Genomic DNA, 21,369 nt, shown 5'->3' with positions numbered 1-21,369 from the left:
AAGTTGAACCATTTGAACCCTATTTTTACGTATCTGTTGAAAAAGTTGAAAAACCCCTTTCACTCGATAATATGAACTCCTCAGAAAAAAAAATCAAAATTCGAAAAAATTCAATTTTCAATTTCAAACATGAAAAAAAGTTTAAATTTATTCAGTTGTCTTATTTTGACCTCTTTCTGACGTATTTCAATTTCATGAAAAAGTTGATGAAAATCACACTCGCAACAAAAAAATGAAAAATCGTTCATTTTTTTAATCTTTTCGAATTTTGATTTTTTTGCGAGGAGTTCATATCATCGAGTGAAAGGGTTTTTTCAACTTATTTTTTTTCTGTATTTTAACCACCACTTTGGCAATATTAATTATATGGGTCATTTCCTGCCGTTTAAAGTTTTCATCTCACGTCTTCAAGAGCTACCTATCTAGTAGCCTATTTGTTTTAGAATGAATTGAGAATTTTACCATTCGGTTGCTGTATTTTGATCGCTTCGATAAACAGTTGATAACAAAATTCAAAATCGAGTTGAATTTGAAAAAAAAAGATAAAGAGCATCAGTTGTTTGAAAATACTCGTATAATGAGAAAATACCTGGAGCAATAAAATATAAGGACGAGTATTCAGAAATGGAATTCTTCAACAAATTACTTATTGTTCCCAGCAATGATTAAAAAATTCATTAGAACAAAATTGAAAGGTAAACATAACAATTCACGTATGTATTCGGTTCACAAAAAATGTTCCTTTGAAAGATCAGAGAGTTCAAGACAGCGAAAAAACTTGCCTGTTAATTGGGTCAAAAATTTTCAAAAAAATGTGTATCATCCGTTGATCTTGAAAGCACCTAAGAACCGAACTAATTCAACGAATGAATTTTCAAAACTTTCTTCAAAAGCATCGAATGAAAAGTTGGATTTGAATTTTCGCTAGAAAATAGGGGATCGATTCTCCATTGACTTGAGAAATTAATGAAACCTTCTGCTTCAGTTCGTCGAGCATCTCGAAAAATTGTTAAAATACGATCATTCGTGCATTTTTGTAATTTTTGTCGTACTTTTATTGCTTTTTATCATATTTCAGTGATTTTGATGCTTTTTTGGAATTTTTACATAATTTTTGTTTTTAGTGGGTAGGTACCTCGTCAACACTTCTTCCTGCATGATTTATGGCGAATTTTATAAAAAAATGTATCATGATGATTTAAACTAATATTACTTCATGCTTTTTTGAATGTTCTTATATCGTTTCAACACTTTCATCTTTACAAAAAAGTGGTTTGAAGGACAATCTGCTCTCGCACGTGGAGAAACGGAGAAGGTTTAGATACAAACGAAAGCCAGAGTGTAGAGTCAGGAAGGCGACACCAGGGTGGAACAATGGACAGGAAAGAAAAAGGACAGACACGACAGGTAAAGAGGGATATTGTTTAGAAAGGAGTCAGAATGAGACAAGAAGAAAGGATCGCGAGCTCTCCATTCGTTGTAGAGCATCAGTGTGAAGTGGTGATATATTTTAAACAGAAGGAAGAAATGCACCTCTGTAGTTCGTGATTTTTGGTCATAGTGAATCAGTAAGTACATAATTTTTTTAAACTAGGTGATTTATGCATTTTATAATTTATTGTAGTTCGGCGTATGTCATATGTGGAGTAATGTCACCCCCCCCCACCCCACTCCGATCCTTCAAAAGCAGCAGATTTTTGAAAATTGACTTACACAAAATTTCTTCAAACGAAAGCTGGAAATGCAAAATTTGCACTGCGCTTAACTGTAAACACGCTATTAAGTTGACTTCTGGTGCGTTTAAGTCATTATGGAGCCTCCAGCGGATTTTTGAAACTTGAAACCCCCACAAAATTTCATTTTGGTACAATTTTGATATTTTTTCCTCATTTTTGGCTTAAAATTGATTGTCAAATACTCGCCAAAAATCGAAAAATAAGTACATTTTAGCGCTTGAAATTTTGGCTAGGTAGTTCAAATTCAAAAATTACATAGATACTTATTACGATTCCCATGTTGAAAAGCAAAATCAGCGATTTCGGCTGACCTGACGATCAAAATGCTCATTCTTTTGTTAGTAGGGCCAATTTTTTTCTTGTTAGTGGAATGCAATCATATCACGTTCCCTCAAATTTGCACCAATTGGGTGCTTTGCTTCGTCGTATTTCACAAAAAATAAAAAAATTTACCTACATTATACAAAATGGCTTCAAGAGACAGGGGCACACAGTACGTTACAATGATATTCGTTTGAATTTTTTCAGGAAAGTAATTAGACATGTAGGTACGCAATTCATTTCATCATAATTACCATTTTGATGCAGAGTGCATTTATCGTTCTTTTTTGCATGTGAAATTCCCTTTCAGCCATCCCCCAACAGTTATGCTTTTATTAGCGTTATAATCAATATGGCTTTTTGTTGCTTGGTTTTGTTTTACAGAAATTCGAGAACTATCATTACAACTACTCCGCTACAGAAATGAACAAGTCAAGCGACTCCATTACATTACCTACCAAAACAAAAACATCAATTCCGGATTGGCATTGTATCACTTACGGCGAATGGCAAAAAACGTCACAATTGTGGACAATCAAAGGTTTTAGAGAATTTCACTGTAAAGTTAACAAATCGCTCAGATCGTCAGAATTCGTCAACCCTGGAGATCCCCAATATAAGTGGCGCTTGACTATTATGACTAACAACCAGAATCTTGAGGATGAAGATTACATCGGATTATTTTTGAATCTAGACAGACACAGTGTCGAGGCCTTCCATCTCAAAGACATTTTCGTTAACATGACAATGTGTTTACGAGATGTTGAAGGAAATGAAGTACTTGGTCGCCAAACCCAAGCGGAATTCACATTAACCAATAAACAACATGGATATCCGTATTTTGTTACAAAGAAGGCATTATTCGATCCAGATCCGAACAACAAATTACTCATTGAAGATACATTAACAGTTTTCTGTGAATTCGAGTATACTGAAATGGGTGTCAACGATTATTTTCCAAGTCAGGGGCCTGAAGTGAAAGTGACAGTTCCTGACAATGTACTAAAAGGATTAGAACGTTTGTTGCGTGATCAAACTTTTGTAGATGTGACATTTGTAGTGGATGGCAAGAATTTCGGTGCTCACAAAAATATTTTAGCATCGCGTTGCCCCGTTTTTGAGGCCATGTTCAAACACAATATGCAAGAAAATAAATCGAACGAAGTGAACATCTCGGACATTCGTCCTGAAGTATTTGAAGAATTTTTACTCTTCATGTATACTGACAAAACTCCAAATTACAAACTGGTGACAGAGTTACTCGTAGTTGCTGACAAATATCAAGTCGAAGGTCTAAGGGTACTCTGTGAAGAAATTATATCGAAGGAATTAACGGTAGAGAACGCGTTCGATTTGTTATTTTTTGCTGATCTCCATGGGGCTGAACGATTGCTATCGAAGGTTGCATTTTATATAAAAACAAACCCTGCCAATCTTACGGCAACCCAGTCGTGGAAAAATGCAATTTTGACACATCCTCATCTATTTGATCTAGTAAATGGAATATGTGATGTTCAGACCCCTTTTATATCATCAAAGCTTCAAGTTCCATCCTTAAGTAACACGTCCATCCAACGAAAACGGAAAAGATGAAAATTGATAGAATCTCTAGGTACTCGTCCCTAGTTGAATCATTTCATTCTACAATAGGCTAGGTTACTTTTATAATGTACATACTTACATAAATTACTTATAAGTGTTCTTATTTTGTAACATATCGAATTACAATTAGCTCAACAATGTAGTATTGTTCAGTTCATTCAATTAGATAAATTTGAAACCAAAAGAAATCAGGTAAGTAAGAGTTTGAAAATTTCAGTTCCAACTGCTGTAGGCAAAAAATCTCTTTTTTAAATTTACTGTACTATCTAAGGAAAATCCTATAAAAATCGTTCTAATTTACTTAAAAGAAAAAAAAATAAAGCCGGCGAGTTGAAATTAAAAAAAAATAATTATCAGTTATGGCCCTTGATAGACCACAATCCATACACAAAAAAGTGCTCTAGAAGTTGATTTTGTATTTTTTTTTTCGGGAACCAAAAAAACGCGCTGCCAAAGTGAAGGTGGGTCATTCCACGTCAATTGGACCAAAAAGTGGTAGGTGGGTTCGGCGATTTTTTTGAAATTTTTCCTGTGGAAAGACCTTCCGAAGGGATGACCAATGACCCAAATCGCAGCCCTCTAGCCCATTTTTAACGGCAGCCAGGGGGTGTCAAAGTTTTCAATGAACCTAAAATATCATCCATTTCAGCAGTGGATTACTCGATAACCGCGATAGCTACCAAAATGGAACTTTTTCCCATAGTTAGAGGTTTTGAAAGGCTTTTTGGTGATATCATAAAAATCAGTGTTGCCACTTTTTTTCGTACAAAAAATTAGCTCAAAAAGTTTCAAAACGTAGGTTTCATATCGTTCCGACTCTCAAAAATTCTGAAAAAAATATATTGTGGACAACTGTTCATACTGAACAACATATTAAAAAATTGGGATGGTAACTTGTAACAAAGTCGATTTAAAAAAATTTAAACTTTTCGAAAAAATGCGATTTTTTGATTTAAAATATGAAACAAAGTTTTGATCGGTAAAGTTGACCTATTTGACCCCTATTTTTACGTATCTGTTGAAAAAGTTGAAAAACCCCTTTCACTCAATAAAATAAAGTCATCACAAAAAAATCAAAATTCGAAAAAATTCAATTTTCGATTTCAAACATCAAAAAAAGTTTAAATTTATTCAGTTGTCTTATTTTGACCACTTTCTGACGTATTTCATGAAATAGTTGATGAAAATCTCACTCACAGCAAAAAAAATAAAATTTGCTTTTTTTTGAATTTTGATTTTTTTGTGATGTGTTCATTTCACCGAGTGAAGGGGTTTTTTCAACTTTTTCAACAGATAGGTAAAAATAGGGGTCAAATAGGTCAACTTTACCAATCAAAACTTTTTTTCGTGTTTTAAATCAAAAAATCGCATTTTTTCGCAAAGTTTAAATTTTTTTTAATCGATTTTGTTACAAGTTACCATCCCAATTTTTTAATATGTTGTTCAGCATGAATAGTTGTCCATAATATATTTTTTTCAGAATTTTTGAGAGTCGGAAGGATATGAAACCTACGTTTTGAAACTTTTTGAGCACATTTTTTGTATGAAAAAAAGTGGCAACACTGATTTTTATAATATCACCAAAAAGCCTTTCAAAACCTCTAACTATATGAAAAAGTTCCATTTTGGTAGGTATCGCGGTTATCGAGCAATCCACTGCTGAAATGGATGATATTTCAGGTTCACTGAAAACTTTGACACCCCCTGGCTGCCGTTAAAAATGGGCTAGAGGGCTGCGATTTGCGCCATTGGTCATCCCTTCGGAAGGTCTTTCAACAGGAAAAATTTCAAAAAAATCGCCGAACCCACCTACCACTTCTTGGTTCAATTGACGTGGAATGACCCAGGTACTATGTGCCCCAATCAGAAAAGTGCAATTTTGAAATTTTTCCCTAGCACAAATGAGGGGGGGGGGGGGGGGGTGGACCCTCAAAAAGGTGATTTTGGGGACATGGTCGGAACCACAAAAACTCGACGGGGTTGTGTTGGGGGACTTCTCCCGATACCAAATATGTGTTTTTTTTCCGTGACACCCTGCACAACTGCATAATATTATGGCACTTTGAATGCGATTTTTGTGCATTTTTGGCCAATTTCGACGATAAAACGGCTCTTATGACCAGAGTATGGCCTGGAACCAACGGATTCTTGGACGTGTGTTAAACGGGGATATTTGAAGCCCAACTACGCAAAAACGGTGAAAAAATACTTGCACAACGCGATTTTATGCGCACTAATGGGTTTGTCAGCTACCCCCCACCACCAGAATTCAACAATGCATTACTATCCGATAATATCGTTGCGACCAATCAAAATGGTATAAAATTTCGCGCTGAACTCTAAAATCGCAGACATTTTTCATTTCCACCCCCGAATGACGGCGTTTTGCCCCCCAAACTGAATCCAACTATGATATTGAACACTTTTTGGACATTTCGCGTTGATGGTGAGGATTTATGTGTACGCAATCAGAATGAATCTCATATTCGTTATTTGGGAATATTTTTGCTTCAAAATTTTTCATTCAATCTCCACCCCCTCCCCTCCCCTCCCATTTCAGGACTATGTTAGAACACAGATTTTAAAACATAGACATGACCCATCGAAATGGTATAAAAGTTTGCGCTGAGCTCGAAAATTGCAATCATTTTTCATTCGCACCCCCTTGGTGGAGTTTTCCCCCCTCCCACCATAAAGCTAACTTTGAAATTGAACACTTACAAGATGAAATGTGATCTGTCACGAGAAAACCAGCTTAGTGCCCAAAAAATCGATATCTTTTTTATGGTGGATATTAGTAGTACTTAGGGTGTTTAATCCGACTGTGAGGGTAGAAACGTTCGCGAACGATTCTCTTGACCCTAAATCTGAGGTCAAAAAAATAGAGCAACTACAGTAAAAATTTGAAAAAAAAAATTTTTGATTTTCTTGGAAAGGTATGTTCTGGGGAGTCGAAATGCAAATTTTTGCAACAATCGGCCCACATTTGGAGGATTTGTGCCATGTTTTGAAATTTGAGTAAGGCTTGAGCTGGAAAAATGGACTTTTCTCACCTGGAACAAATTTTTTAAGAAACGTGATAAATTTAATAATAATAATTTATTCTTCATTAATAATTCATACTCGGGTAGTTTTTGCAACATTTTTGGAGAAAAATTCAAAAAAAATCGAAAAAATTGATTTTGAGAAATTTTGATTAGTGGACTTGGCAATCTTGAATGTGATGATTCTGAAAAAGAAAATATCAGGTTATGTTGTCACTCATGGGAGCCAAAAGTGGTGCAAGTTTCATGGATCTACAAATTTTAGATCGCCTGATACAGATACATAGACTCAAAACTTCAAATGCCCTTCCTGTAAAATTTACGTTTTGGACACTAGGTTGGTTTTCTCGTGACAGATCACAAATGAGAAAAGAAAAGAAAAATAAAAACAACGAGAAAAAATACAAATAAATAAGGAAATTGGAACAAAGCAAAAGATGGAACAACAGAGAAAGATACAAAAAATGTAAATGAAAAAAAAAAAAATGATGTAAAATGAGTAAACACGAAATAAGAAAAACGAATAAAAAAATACAAACAAAAAAACGGAACATAAATGAAAATTTCCAAAAAAATAAGCGAACAAAACGAAATGAAATGAAAAAAAAAAACAGAAAACTAAGAACGAGAAAAAAACACAAACAAATAAGAAAATTGGAACAAAAATGAAAGATGAAAAAAGTATAAATGAAAAGGAATGATATAAAATCAGAAATAATAGAAAAATAAAAAATAAATACAAATCAAAAAATGGAACAACCCTGAAAGATACAAAAAATGAAAATGAAAAAAAAATGATGTGAAATGAGTAAAAACAAAAGTAGAAAAATGATTTTAAAAATACAAACAAAAAAATGGAACATAAATAAAAAATTCCAAATATTCAAACGGAAAAAACGAAATGAAATGAGAAAAAACAGAAAATTAAGAACAACGAGAGAAAAATACGAAAAAATAAGAAAATTGGAACAAAAATGAAAGATGAAAAAAAAAACAGAAACATGCCCAGATAACGAATGTGAGAATCATTTGAATTACGTACACATAAATCCTCATATTATATTGACGCGTAGTATGCAAAGTGTTCAATTTCAAAGTTAGCTTTATGGTGGGAGGAGGCAAAACTCCACCGAGGGGGTGCGAATGAAAAATGATTGCAATTTTCGAGCTCAGCGCAAAATTTTATACCATTTCGATGGGTCATGTATATGTTTTAAAATCTGTGTTCTAACATAGTCCTGAAATGGGAGGGGAGGGGAGGGGGTGGATATTGAATGAAAAATTTTGAAGCAAAAATATTCCCAAATAGCGAATATGAGATTCATTCTGATTGCGTACACATAAATCCTCACCATCAACGCGAAATGTCCAAAATGTGTTCAATATCATAGTTGGATTCAGTTTGGGGGGCAAAACGCCGTCATTCGGGGGTGGAAATGAAAAATGTCTGCGATTTTAGAGTTCAGCGCGAAATTTTATACCATTTTGATAGGTCGCAACGATATTATCGGATAGATAATGCATTGTTGAATTCTGATGGTGGGGGGTAGCTGACAAACCCATTAGTGCGCATAAAATCGCGCTGTGCAAGTACTTTTTCACCGTTTTTGCGTAGTTGGGCTTCAAATATCGCCGTTTAACACACGTCCAAGAATCCGTTGGTTCCAGGCCATACTCTGGTCATAAGAGCCGTTTTATCGTCGAAATTGGCCAAAAATGCACAAAAATCGCATTCAAAGTGCCATAATATTATGCAGTTGTGCACGGTGTCACGGAAAAAAAATCACATATTTGGTATCGGGAGAAGTCCCCCAACACAACCCCGTCGAGTTTTTGTGGTTCCGACCATGTCCCCAAAATCACCTTTTTGAGGGTCCACCCCCGTCCCCCCCCCATTTGTGCAAGGGAAAAATTTCAAAATTGCACTTTTCTGATTGGGGCACATAGTACCTTCATTTTGGCAGCGCGTTTTTTTGGTTCCCGAAAAAAAAATACAAAATCAACTTCTAGAGCACTTTTTCGTGTATGGATTGTGGTCTATGATGTAGGTATGGAATAATAATAAGTAGGTACATATCTACCTATACCTACCTATAAGAAAATCGCAAGTGTTTTTTCTTTGAGAAAAAAATTTTCAAACTGGTCAATTTTCAGCTAAAATACAATAAAAAATCAAAAAAAAAATTTACACTTTTTTAAAAACATTTTTGTCATATTTCGACAGAACGAACCTCACAACCATCAACTTTGTTAGGTGCATATTGGGTACCTAGTGGGGGTACACTGTAGTTCATTTTTAGCCATTTCTCAAGCGATTTAAAATCACGCATGAATTATTCGCTGAATGAGATTTTCTCATTATTGGAGTCGATTAAAAAGTGGAGAATTTCTTCCAAACTTAAAAAAAAAATAAATCATTTTTCATGCTTGTCAAGAGCTAAGTATCTAGTAGTCCAAGAACTATACCACTACGACTGGGCCGAAATAACTGAAAGCTGGGGATGGTCTTAAAAGTTAGTATCTTGGTCTGCCGATCCGCAGCTGCTGCTTTAAAGCTCAGTGAAAGCTCGAAAGTACTGATGGCTAAAATTGGTGCCTAATTATAGCATTTTTCGCGCTGAATCCGAATATATCGGTCTGCCGACCCATAAGTGCCGCCAAAGCCCCGCCAGACTGGTTCAAAAGGGGAGCAAATTTTACATATTTCATGTTTTTGGGCTACATTCTCATAAAAAGCTACAAAATCGGGTTAAAAATTATTTTCAAGCAGTTCAACGGAATGCTCTATGACTAAGATGATTTTTAGGCACCAAAATTTTTCAAAATTTTCATTTTTTGGGGGGGGGGGGGGGTGGGGCGTGAGGGGAGTATTAATGAATTCAGCAAATATGGCTTTGTGATACATCAAAATACATGTTTTTTGACCGTATTGTCCTCCAATGTGAAAAATATTGCCCCAATTGAATTCAACGGCTCAATTGGACTAAAGTATTCGTTTTAGGATGAATTGAGAATTTTTCCAATTGGCTGGCTGTATTTTGATCGCTTCGATAAATAATTGTAATTAAAAATTCAAAATCGATTTGAATTTAAAAAAAAACTAGACAGCTGCGCTTAGCGCAGCTGTAACAGTGTGCGTAGCTTCTTTAGTTTGGAAAGCGCAACGCAATTTTGGAAAAGAAGCATAACAAAATTTCAAAAAAAGGCGCAACTTCGAAAAAAGCACAATGCGATTTAGAAAAAAATCACAACGCAAATTTCAAAAATAGAACAAGATTCCGAAAAAAATCAAAATATGATTTTGAAAAAAAAGCATAACGCAACTTTTTAAAAAAAACGATTGGAATTTTGAAAGCAGAACGCAATCATGATTTTAAAAAAAATCACAATACGATTATGAAAAAAAAGCACATCACGATTTTCAAAAAAAGCACAATGCAACTTTGAAAAAAAGCGATTGGGATTTTGAAAGCAGAACGCAATCATGATTTTAAAAAAAACGCACAACGTGATTTCGAGAAAAAAAGCACAAAGCAACTTTGGAAAAAAGCAATTGGGATTTTGAAAGCAGAACGCAATGATGATTTTAAAAAAAGCACAACGCGATTTTGAAAAAAGGCACAACGCGAATTTTAGTTTAAAAAAAGCACAACGTGATTTCGAAAAAAAAGCACAACACAATTTTGAAAAAAAAGCACAACGCAATTTTGAAAAAAAGCACAGTGCGAACTTTGAAAAATGATCAACGCGAATTCTCAAAAAAGCACAAGGCCAACTTTGAAAAAAAGCACAATGCGCTTTGGAAAAAAAAGCACAACGCAAATGTTGAAAAAAAAACAGAACGCGAACTTCAAAAAAAAAAGCACAACGCGATTTTGAACGCGATTTTGAAAAAAAAGCACCACGCAATTTTGGAAAAAAAGCACAACACAATTTCGGAAAAAAGCACAACGCGATTTTGAAAAAAAAGCGAACTTTGAAAAAAATATCAACGTGATTTCAAAAAAAAGCACAATGCGATTTTGAAAAAAAAGCACAACATGATTTTGGAAAAAAAGCACAACGTGAATTCTGAAAAAAGCACAAGGCCAACTTTGAAAAAAAAGCACAATGCGGATTTTGGAAAAAAAACACCGCGATTTCGAAAAAAAGCACAACGCTATTTCAGAAAAAAAAGCACAATGCAAACGTTGAAAAAAAGCACAACGCGAACTTCAAAAAAAAAGCACAACGAGATTTTGAACACGATTTTGAAAAAAAAAAACACCACACAATTTTGGAAAAAAAAGTACAATACAATTTCAGAAGAAAAGCACAATGTGAACGTTGAAAAAAAAACAACTCGAACGTTGGGAAAAAACACAATGCGATTTCAAAAAAAAACAACGCGATTTTCATTTTAAAAAGCACAACGCGAACTTTGAAAAAAAGCACAAAGCAAATTTTGGAAAAAAAGCACAATGCGATTTCAAAAAAAAGCACCACGCAATTTCAGAAAAAGAAGCACAACCCAATTTTTAAAAAAAAGCACAACGAGAACTTCAAAAAAAAAGAACACAACGCGAATTTTAGGAAAAAAGCACAACGCGAATTTTAGAAAAAAAGCACAACACGATTTAAAAAAAAAAAAAACACGCAAATTTTGGAAAAAAAGCACGTGATTTTAAAAAAAAAAGCGCAACGCAAACTTTGAAAAAAAAGGCACAACAAAATTTTGAAAAAAAGCACCACACCATTTTGGAAAAAAAGCATAACGCGATTTTGGAAAAAAAGCACCACACCATTTCGGAAAAAAAGCATAACGCGATTTTGGAAAAAAAGCATAACGCGATTTTGAAAAAAAAGCACAATGAGATTTAAAAAAAAAAGCACAACGCGAATTTTAGAAAAAAAGCACAACGCGATTTTAAAAAAAAAAAACACAACGCAAATTTTGGAAAAAAAGCACGTGATTTAAAAAAAAAGCGCAACGCGAACTTTGAAAAAAAAGGCACAACAAAATTTTGAAAAAAAGCACCACACCATTTTGGAAAAAAAGCACAACGAGATTTTTTAAAAACAAAGCACAACGCGATTTTGAAAAAAAAGCACAACGCGAACTTCAAAAAAAAAGAACACAATGCAAATTTTAGGAAAAAAAGCACAACGCAAATTTTAGAAAAAAAGCACAACGTGATTTTTTTTTTAAAAAAAGCACAATGTGATTTTTAAAAAAAAGCCCAACGCAAACTTTGAAAAAAAAAGCACAACTCGAACTTCAAAAAAAAGACAACAAAATTTTGAAAAAAAAACACCACACCATTTTGGAAAAAAAGCATAACGCGATTTTGAAAAAAAAAGCACAACGAGATTTAAAAAAAAAGCACAACGCGATTTTAAAAAAAAAAGCACAACGCGAATTTTGAAAAAAAAGCACAACGTGATTTTTAAAAAAAAGCGGAACGCGAACTTTGAAAAAAAAGCACAACGTGAACTTCAAAAATCAAGGCACAACAAAATTTTGAAAAAAAGCACCACACCATTTTGGAAAAAAAGCATAACGCGATTTTGAAAAAAAACGAGATTTAAAAAAAAAGCACAACGCGATTTTGAAAAAAAAGCACAATGTGAACTTCAAAAAGAATCACAACGCAATTTCGAAAAAAAGCACCACACAATTTCGAAAAAAAAAATCACAACGCGATTTTGAAAAAAAAGCACAACGTGAACTTTAAAATAAAAAAACAACGCGAACTTCAAAATAAAAAAACAACGCGAACTTCAAAATAAAAAAACAACGCGAATTTTAGAAAAAAAGCACAACGCGTTTTCGAAAAAAAGCACTACGCAATTTCAGAAAAAGAAGCACAACGCGAACTTTGAAAAAAAACACTATGCAAATTTTAGGAATTGAAAAGCACTAGATTTCAAAAAAAAAGCACAACACAATTTTTAAAAAAAAGCACAACGCGATTTTAAAAAAGAAGCGCAACATGAACTTTGAAAAAAAGCACAATGTGATTTTTAAAAAAAAACAACTCGATTTTGAAAAAAAAGCACAACGCGATTTTAAAAAAGAAGCGCAACGCGAACTTTGAAAAAAAAGCACAACGTGATTTTAAAAAAAAAACTCGATTTTGAAAAAAAAGCACAACGCAATTTCAAAAAAAAAGAACAACACGATTTTGAAAAAAAAAGCACAACGCGATTCCGAATACACTATGCTATGCTATTCTGAAAGCTCCGGAGCACAACGCGATATATCAGGAAAGCATAAGCACTGCAGTACTGAGAGATTGAGAGAACCTCTTGGGAGCACAGCAAAATCACAAATGACTGGAGGTTTTGATTCTGAAAGGGTAACCACCTGCTTTCAGCATCTACGTGTGTAAATGAAACACCTGCAGGTGTTTCACAAATGACTGGTGGGTTTTCATTCCGAAAGGGTAACCACCTGCTTTCGGCATCTAGTCTAAAATTGAACAATGGGAAAGATAACACTGTAGATAAGAATATTTTAGGACCCCTGCAGTGTTACATTTTAAAACCAATGTCGGCTTCCCTTTTGATACCTTTCTCATTGTTCAATTTTGAAAATTTAAAGTTTAGCTCCACGTGGAGCCGCAACATGCTCTTCAAAATTAAATTTTTACCACCCGTTGTGTTCCCTCAATTCAATGAAAACCGGCAGATAAGCGAACACATAGGGAAAGGCCATATCAAAAAGGAAGCCGACAAAAGCGAAGCCGACTTTAAATTTTCAAAATTGAACAATGAGAAAGGTATCAAAAGCGGCGCCGACAGTCAGTTAAATTTCCAAATTTATGTAACACCGCATGGGGTTGTAAGAACATTTCCCATTGTTTAATTTCCGAAAAATCACCCCTGTGGAGTTACATAAATTTAGAAATTTAACTGACTGTCGGCGCCGCTTTTGATACCTTTCTCATTGTTCAATTTTGAAAATTTAAAGTCGGCTTCGCTTTTGTCGGCTTCCCTTTTGATATGGCCCTTTTCCCTTTTTTATTCTTTTTTTGGTACAAATTTTCGTAATTAATTGCAATTACTCAAGAAGCTAATTGAGTAATTGCAATTATAATTACGACATTCCCTCCCTCAAGTTATGCCTCACCTACCTACGAAAGATTCAAAAAAATCGGCCCATTCCTCTAAGAGAACATTCGAGCCAAAGAATTTTTCAACTTTCGGAACGAAACCAATAGTGTGCTACGCACACTAAAAAACCATAAGAGCATAGGTTGCTTGAAGATATTAATAAGGAAATACTAATTTTCGTCAACCTTTAGTTACACAAAAAAAAAAAAACTCCCAAGTGATCGTTTGTTCAAATTTGGTTGGAGCAATAAATACGAGGATGAGTACCTATTCAGAAATGGAATTAACAATCGTTACATTATTTTTGACATAATTTTTTAAATTCAAAAAAGTGGTTCGAAGGACAATGCACTTGCAAATGGAGAAACCGAGAAGGTTTTTGAAACTAACAAAAGCCAGAGTGTAGAGACAGGAAGTGGAAACCAGGGTGGAACAGTGCACAGGAAAGAGAAAGGGCAGACGCGACAGGTAAGGGAGTATACATACAAGTACCTACCTAGGTACACAGAATGAAATTCCTGGAAAGATGGTCATTGTTTAGAAAGGAGCCAGACTGCCAGAATGAGACAAGAAGACAGGATCGAGAGCTCCGCATTCGTTGTACTGCATCAGTAGGTATGAGATGGTGATGGTGATTGTAAACAGAAAGAAGAAATGCACTTCTACAGTTCGTGATTTTTGGTCATAGTGAATCGGTAAGTAATTTTTTTAAATTAGGTAGTTTATGAATTTTATGATTTATAAATAGTTCGGCGTACCTATGTCATATATGGAGTAATTGCACCCTCCCCCCTCTTCACTCCGATCCTCCAGAACCAGCACATTTTTGAAACTTGATTTGGACAAAATTTCATCAAATGAAGCTGGTAAGTCCAAAAGTTACACTGCACTCAACTTAAACACGCTATTAAGTTTACTGCTGGTGAGTTTAAGTCATTTTGGAGCCTCCAGAAACTTTTTGGAAATTATTGGGCGTATTCCAGTGAAACATGAAACATATTTTTGTACATCGATTTTATAATTCTTTGAAAAATGTGAAAAATTACCCTTCCGCCTCTGTTTGAGCTAGAAAAATGAAATTCAGTTTAAACCCTATTTTTTACACAACCCTTTCCCTTTGAGGTGAGAGAAAAATTTTTATTATATGTACAGGAAGACATAATACGTACCTACTACCTTATTAACTTCGATACGTAGATTTTTTTTTAAAATTAAGGTTTACTCAAAATTTCAATTTCCATCCCAACTACCGAAATAAATTTTCGATGTAGGAATACGAAAAGTTTCTCTTGGTAATACTAATATAAAAATCATGAAAAAGTCTGAATCCAAAATTTTGAGAAAAATTTAAAAAATATGATTTTCTGCGCAAGTTGTGACGATTACAAAAGCGCGAGTGATATAATTTTCAAATCAAAAAAATTGTTGGTTAAAAATAAAGAGATTAATGGTGGGGATTAATTTTTATTTTGAAGAAAAAAATTATTTTGGAAATTGTGTTTCAAGGTCGTTCTACCTACGAAAAATATAGGTAATTTTTCATAAAAATGAGATTCAATAAATTTTGTTTTCACAAAAAGTTGATAAGTAGGTACATATATAAAAAAAAAAGCTCAAAGAATCTGTAATGTGAAGCCCACTCATTGTTTTCACATGATAAAAAGTTCAATTTTTTAAATAGGTACGAGCTCCCCATGAAATTGGGATTATAATTTGTAGACTTCTACCACCGTAAGAGACAATTAGTAGGGTCATTCCACGTCAATTGGACCAAGAAGTGGTAAGAGGGGGGGCGGTGTCGGCGATTTTTTTGAAAATTTTTTCTGTGGAAAGACCTTCCGAAGGGATGACCAATGGTGAAAATCGCAGCCCTCTGGCCCATTTTTAAAGGCAGCCAGGGGGTGTCAAAGTTTCCAGTGAACCTAAAATATCATCCATTTCAGCAGTGGATTACTCGATAACCGCGATACCTACCGAAATGGAACTTTTTCCCATGGTTAAGGGTTCCGAAAAGCTTTTTGGTGATATCATAAAAATCAGTGTTGCCACTTTTTTTCGTACTAAAAAATTAGCCCGAAAAGTTTCAAAACGTAGTTTTCATATCGTTTCGACTATCAAAAATTCTGAAAAAAATATATTATGGACAACTTTTTATGCTGAACAACATATTAAAAAATTGGGATGGTACCATGTTGCGAAGTTGATTTTAAAAAATTTAAAGTTTGCGAAAAAAATGCGATTTTTCAATTTAAAACATGAAAAAAAGTTTTGATAGGTGAAGTTCACCCATTTGACCCCTATTTTTACGTATCTGTTGAAAAAGTTGAAAAAACCCTTACCCTCGATGAAATGAACTCCCCACAAAAAAATCAAAATTCGAAAAAATTCTATTTTCAATTGAAGAGTGATATTCCAAAACTCACTTTGTCCATTTTTATCAAAGTTGGGTTTTCAATGGTACCTGGTAGATGAAGTATTAACTCACATTCCAACATCATCAACTTACCAAAATGAGGTGTTAAACTCACCTAAATAGCCAATTCACTAAAAATTTAAAAAAAAATAATGTTCCAAAACGCGCTTTGTCCATTTTTATTGAAATTTTTTTCAGCAGTACAGTCGGCCCCGCTTATTATGGATCCGCTTAATAAAATCACCCGTTTAATGCAATCAAATGGCTTGGTCCCGATTTTTTGTACCTAATTACACAGAAAATCGCTCGTTTAATGTAATCAAACTCCCCGCTTAGCAGAATCATTTTGTGAAAATATTGAGGTATTTTTGGGAAAATGGCTTGTTTTTTCATACTTTAAATCAAAAATTTTGGAATTTTTCACTTTTATTCTCTTATTTTTGAATTTTGATTTCTAACAACTTTCTCTCAAGTGATGATAAAGGGAAAAAGGTCTAAACATTTGAAAATTTGAAAAATAGATATGTTATGTACCGAATTCGCGAATTTTGGAGTACCTATCGTAATTTTAATACATTTTTTTAGTATGCATGTAAATTGTGAAGTTGTAGTAAATTTTTTTACGTGAAAATTGTGTTTTTTCAAAAGTTCGCTTTATAAAATCACCCGCTTAATAAAATCAATTTGCCTCGGACAAATGCGACCATAATAAGCGGGGCCGACTGTATTTAGTGGATGAAATGTATACCTACACTCCTACCTCATAAATCCACCCAAATAAAGTGCTAAACTCGCCTAAAAAGCCAATTTACCCGTTTAAAGGAAAACTGTTTTTCCTCTCTCCTGAAAAGTTGTGAAAATGGACAAAGCGAGTTTTGGAATATCACTCTTCAATTTCAAAAAAAGTTTAAAGGAGGAGTCCCGATAAGGCAATTTTTTGGCCCCACCTAGTTTTCTTACTCAATCACTCTAAAAATTTTGTAATAAATGTCCGAAATATGAATCGGTGGTTGGTTAACCCAAAATGACCATTTTTTGGGCTCCAGAGGTTCCCAAAGTTGTGATTACAAAAAGAATTTTAGGAACTACTGAGTATTATTCTCAAAAACTTTTTTAGGATAAAATATCTGTTTGAACTCGATAAACGTTATGCGAGGTGATTTTGCTATTTTCGACCCTCGGGGGCAGAAATGGGGGGGGGGGTGATTTTTGGAAAATTTTGGAACCACCATTTTGAACCTACCCCTTTGAGCCCCCCTAAAAAGCTTTTTACAGTTTATTAGTATCCGAAAGACCTTCATCCTACCAAATTTTGAGCTCAATAAAATTTTCCGCTGGTACTCAAAAATCAAGTTTTCCATTTTTTTGCAATTTCAAAATTTCTGAGATTTTGCCTCGTTAAAATCGTGAAAACGTGATTTTTGGCCTTTTCTTTAAGAGTAAAATATCAGAATTTGACCCAAAAAAGCTTAATTGTGAAAGTTACAGGACAAATCAAATGAAAAATCATCGAGCACTTGTCAGTGTGGTTCAAATGTAAATTCTTCACTTTATTTGAAAAAATATGCATAATCGCCTTTTTAGGGGTGCCCAAAGTGGGGGGCTCTAAAAAAGGGGTTCAAAACTACGAGTATTGAGGGAGCTTAATTAAACTTTTTCATCAAGGTAATTGAATATATACCTGAAAACGTTACGTTTGGCGCAAATCGTAGGTTTCTAGTTTTCCAGGGGTTCCCAAAATTTTGAAATTGCGAAAAAATGAAAAACTGGATTTTTGAGTACCAGAGGAAAATTTTATTGAGCTCAAAATTTGATAGGATGGTCTTTCGGATACTAATTAACTGTAAAAAGCTTCTTGGGGGGGCTCAAAGGGGTAGGTTCAAAATGGTGGTTCCAAAATTTTCCAAAAATCAACCCCCCCCCATTTCTGTCCCCGAGGGTCGAAAATAGGAAAATCATCTCGCATAACGTTTATCGAGTTCAAACAGATATTTTATCCTAAAAAAGTTTTTGAAAATGATACTCAGTGGTTCCTAAAATTCTTTTTGTAATCACAACTTTGGGAACCCCTGGAGCCCAAGAAATGGTCATTTTGGGTAAACCAACCACCGATTCGTATTTGGGAACGTTTTAAGAGTGGTCGAGTCGATAACTGGCCTGGGGCCAAAAAGTGGCCTTTGACGTAATTCATGAAAAAGTTGATAAAAATTACACTCACAACAAAAAAATTAAAATTCGTTCATTTTTTGAATCTTTTCGAATTTTGATTTTTTTGTGAGGAGTTCATTTCATCGAGTGAAAGGGGTTTTTCAACTTTTTCAACGGATTATGTAAATACATAGGGGTGAAATGGGTCAATTACACCAATCAAAACTTTTTTTTATGTTTTAAATCAAAAAATCGCATTTTTTCGCAAACTTTAAATTTTTTTAAATCAACTTCGCAACATGGTACCATCCCAATTTTTTAATATGTTGTTCAGCATGTAAAGTTGTCCATAATATTTTTTTTTCAGAATTTTTGAGAGTCGGAACGATATGAAAACTACGTTTTGAAACTTTTCGAGCTAATTTTTTGTATGAAAAAAAGTGGTAACACTGATTTTTATGATATCACAAAAAAGCCTTTCAAACACCCTAACTATGGGAAAAAGTTCCATTTTGGTACGTATCGCGGTTATCGAGTTATCCACCGCTGAAATGGATGATATTTTAGGTTTACTGAAAACTCTTGACACCCCCCCGGCTGCCTTTAAGAATGTGCTGGAGGGCTGCGATTTGCGCCATTGGTCATCCCTTCGGAAGGTCTTTCCACAGGAAAAATTTCAAAAAAATCGCAGAACCCGCCTACCACTTCTCGGTCCAATTGACGTGGAATGACCCAGTAGGACCTTTCAGTACGAAAGAACCTCACGTTATATTTCTTCGTATGTATGTACTTCCATGGAAGATATAAATAGGTAGGTACATGTATTCAAAATTTGCCGATTTTAATCTCTTTTATTCATTTTTTTCCCGTAAAATTATACAATAGTGGTTTTCTGATTCAATGTTTTGTTGACTTTTTAAATTTTTTGTCAATTCTTTCGATTTTTTTCAATTTTCTCCATTTTCCCCCGACTTCTTGCCAATTTTTCAAATTTTTGCAGACTTTTTATCTGTTAACACGCGGGGTACACTTCTTGAGGTTCCGCATTAGTGAGTCCTGAGTAGTGAATATTCCTCCCTCTTCCTTCAGCCATTAGGCCTTCCCCCAATAATTACGAAGTATAGCTCGTTGAAGAATGAAAATCTAAAATACTTATGGCTTTTTGTTGCTTAGTTTTGTTTTACAGAAATTCAACAAGTATCATTACACCTACTCCGCTACAGAGATGATCCAGTCAAGCACCTCCATTTTATTACCGACCAAAACAAAAACGTCAATTCCGGAATGGCATTGTATAACTAACGACCATTGGCAAAAAACATCACAATTGTGGACTATCAAAAGTTTCAAAGAAAATCACTGTAAAGTTGACAGATTGCTCAAGTCGTCAAAATTTAATAGCACTTTAAGTCCCCATTATAAATGGTACTTGACTATTGAGACTGACAGCCGGAATCCTGAAGATGAAGGTTACATCGGATTATTTTTGAATCTTGAAAGAGAGGAGGTTACCTACACTGAGTTAAATAACTTTGAGATATTGGTCGACATGAAAATGTGTTTACGAGATGCCGAAGGAAATGAAGCACTTGGTCGTCAAACCCAAGTAATATTCGAAAAATACGATTCTGAACACGGACTTGAAGACGTTCAACAAGGATATCCTTATTTTGTTTCAAAGAAGACATTATTTGATCCAGATCCGAACAACAAATTACTCATCGGAGACACATTAACAGTTTCCTGTGAATTTGAGTTTACTCAAATGGGTAACAACGATCATTTTTCGTCACAAGGGGGCATGGAGTGAAACATACAACTTCTGACAATCTACCTAAAGGATTGGAACGTTTGTTGCAAAATCAAACTTTGGTAGATGTAACATTTGTAGTGGATGGCAAGAATTTCGGTGCTCACAAAAGTATTTTAGCAGCTCGCAGCCCCGTTTTTGAGGCCATGTTCAAACATGATATGCAAGAAAACAGATTGAACCAAGTTAACGTCTCGGATATCCGTTCCGAAGTATTTGAAGAATTTTTACTGCACATGTATACTGACAATAGTCCAAATCGCGAAATGGTGACTGAGCTACTCGTACTTGCTGACAAATATCAAGTCGAAAGTCTAAAAGTACTCTGCGAAGAAATTATATTGAAGGAATTATTATCGATAGGGAACGCGATCGATTTGTTATTATTTGCTGATCTTCACAGGGTAGAAAGATTGCTAACGAAAGTTGCATTTTATATTAAAACAAACCCTGTCGATCTTATGTCAACCCAGTCGTGGAAAAATGCCATTTTGACACATCCTCATTTGTTTGATATTGTACATGGAGTATGCGATATCGAGTGTCGTATTATATCATCAGAGAGTATGTTTGTTATAATTTAGGTAAGTCTAAGAGTATGAGTGTTCTTACTTTGTAACATTTTGAATTACAATTTGCTCAACACGTATTGTCCAGTTCATTCAATCAGGTAGGAGAAGACAAATGAAGCCGGCGAGTTGAAATTTTGAAAAAATATTTATCAGTTACCTATAGCCCTTGATGTAATGGAATAATAATAAGTAGGTGTAAGAAAATTGCAAGGTTTTTTTTGGTATTTTTTTTCGAGAAAAAAAATTTTCAAACATGGGAATTTTTAGCTAAAATAAGTAACATAAAAAATGAAAAAAAATAAAACTAATTTCAATACGCTACGAAGTACTACAGGTGAATTTCAAGTCGTTGTGGAGCCTCCAGCGACTTTTTGAAAATTTTTGAAGCCTCCAACAGATTTTTGAAACTTTCAATTTTCACAAAATTTCATCAAATGGAGATGGAAAGCTGAAATTTACTCTACATTCCAATTTTAACAACCCCTGAAGACGACTTCAGGTAGGTTCAAGTCATTTTAGAGCCTCCAGCGACTTTTTTGAAAATTACTGGAGCCTCCAGTAGATTTTTGAAACTCGAAATTCCCACAAAATTCCATCAAACTGAGATGGAGGGTCGAAATTCATTCTG

At 34.4% G+C, this 21,369-nt stretch overlaps 1 protein-coding gene and 1 long non-coding RNA gene across 2 annotated transcripts; both read left to right on the top strand.

Moving 5' to 3' along the window:
- Positions 1-1,010: 1,010 nt before the first annotated feature.
- Positions 1,011-3,795, top strand: LOC135838213 (speckle-type POZ protein-like). Its single transcript, XM_065353843.1, has 2 exons — positions 1,011-1,568; positions 2,442-3,795. The coding sequence occupies exon 2, from the start codon at positions 2,481-2,483 to the stop codon at positions 3,648-3,650; it is 1,170 nt and encodes a 389-aa protein (XP_065209915.1). The 5' UTR covers positions 1,011-1,568; positions 2,442-2,480; the 3' UTR covers positions 3,651-3,795.
- Positions 3,796-14,344: 10,549 nt separating this feature from the next.
- On the top strand, positions 14,345-20,816 carry LOC135834296 (uncharacterized). Its single transcript, XR_010556640.1, has 2 exons — positions 14,345-14,493; positions 19,533-20,816. It is a non-coding gene; the product is annotated as an uncharacterized LOC135834296 (long non-coding RNA).
- The last annotated feature ends 553 nt before the right edge of the window (positions 20,817-21,369 follow it).

This window comes from Planococcus citri, chromosome 2 (genome assembly GCF_950023065.1).
Source record: "Planococcus citri chromosome 2, ihPlaCitr1.1, whole genome shotgun sequence".
Taxonomy (NCBI): Eukaryota; Metazoa; Arthropoda; class Insecta; order Hemiptera; family Pseudococcidae; genus Planococcus; species Planococcus citri.
Note: the sequence above shows the minus strand (reverse complement) of the source record. Positions and strands in the feature narration are given on the sequence as shown.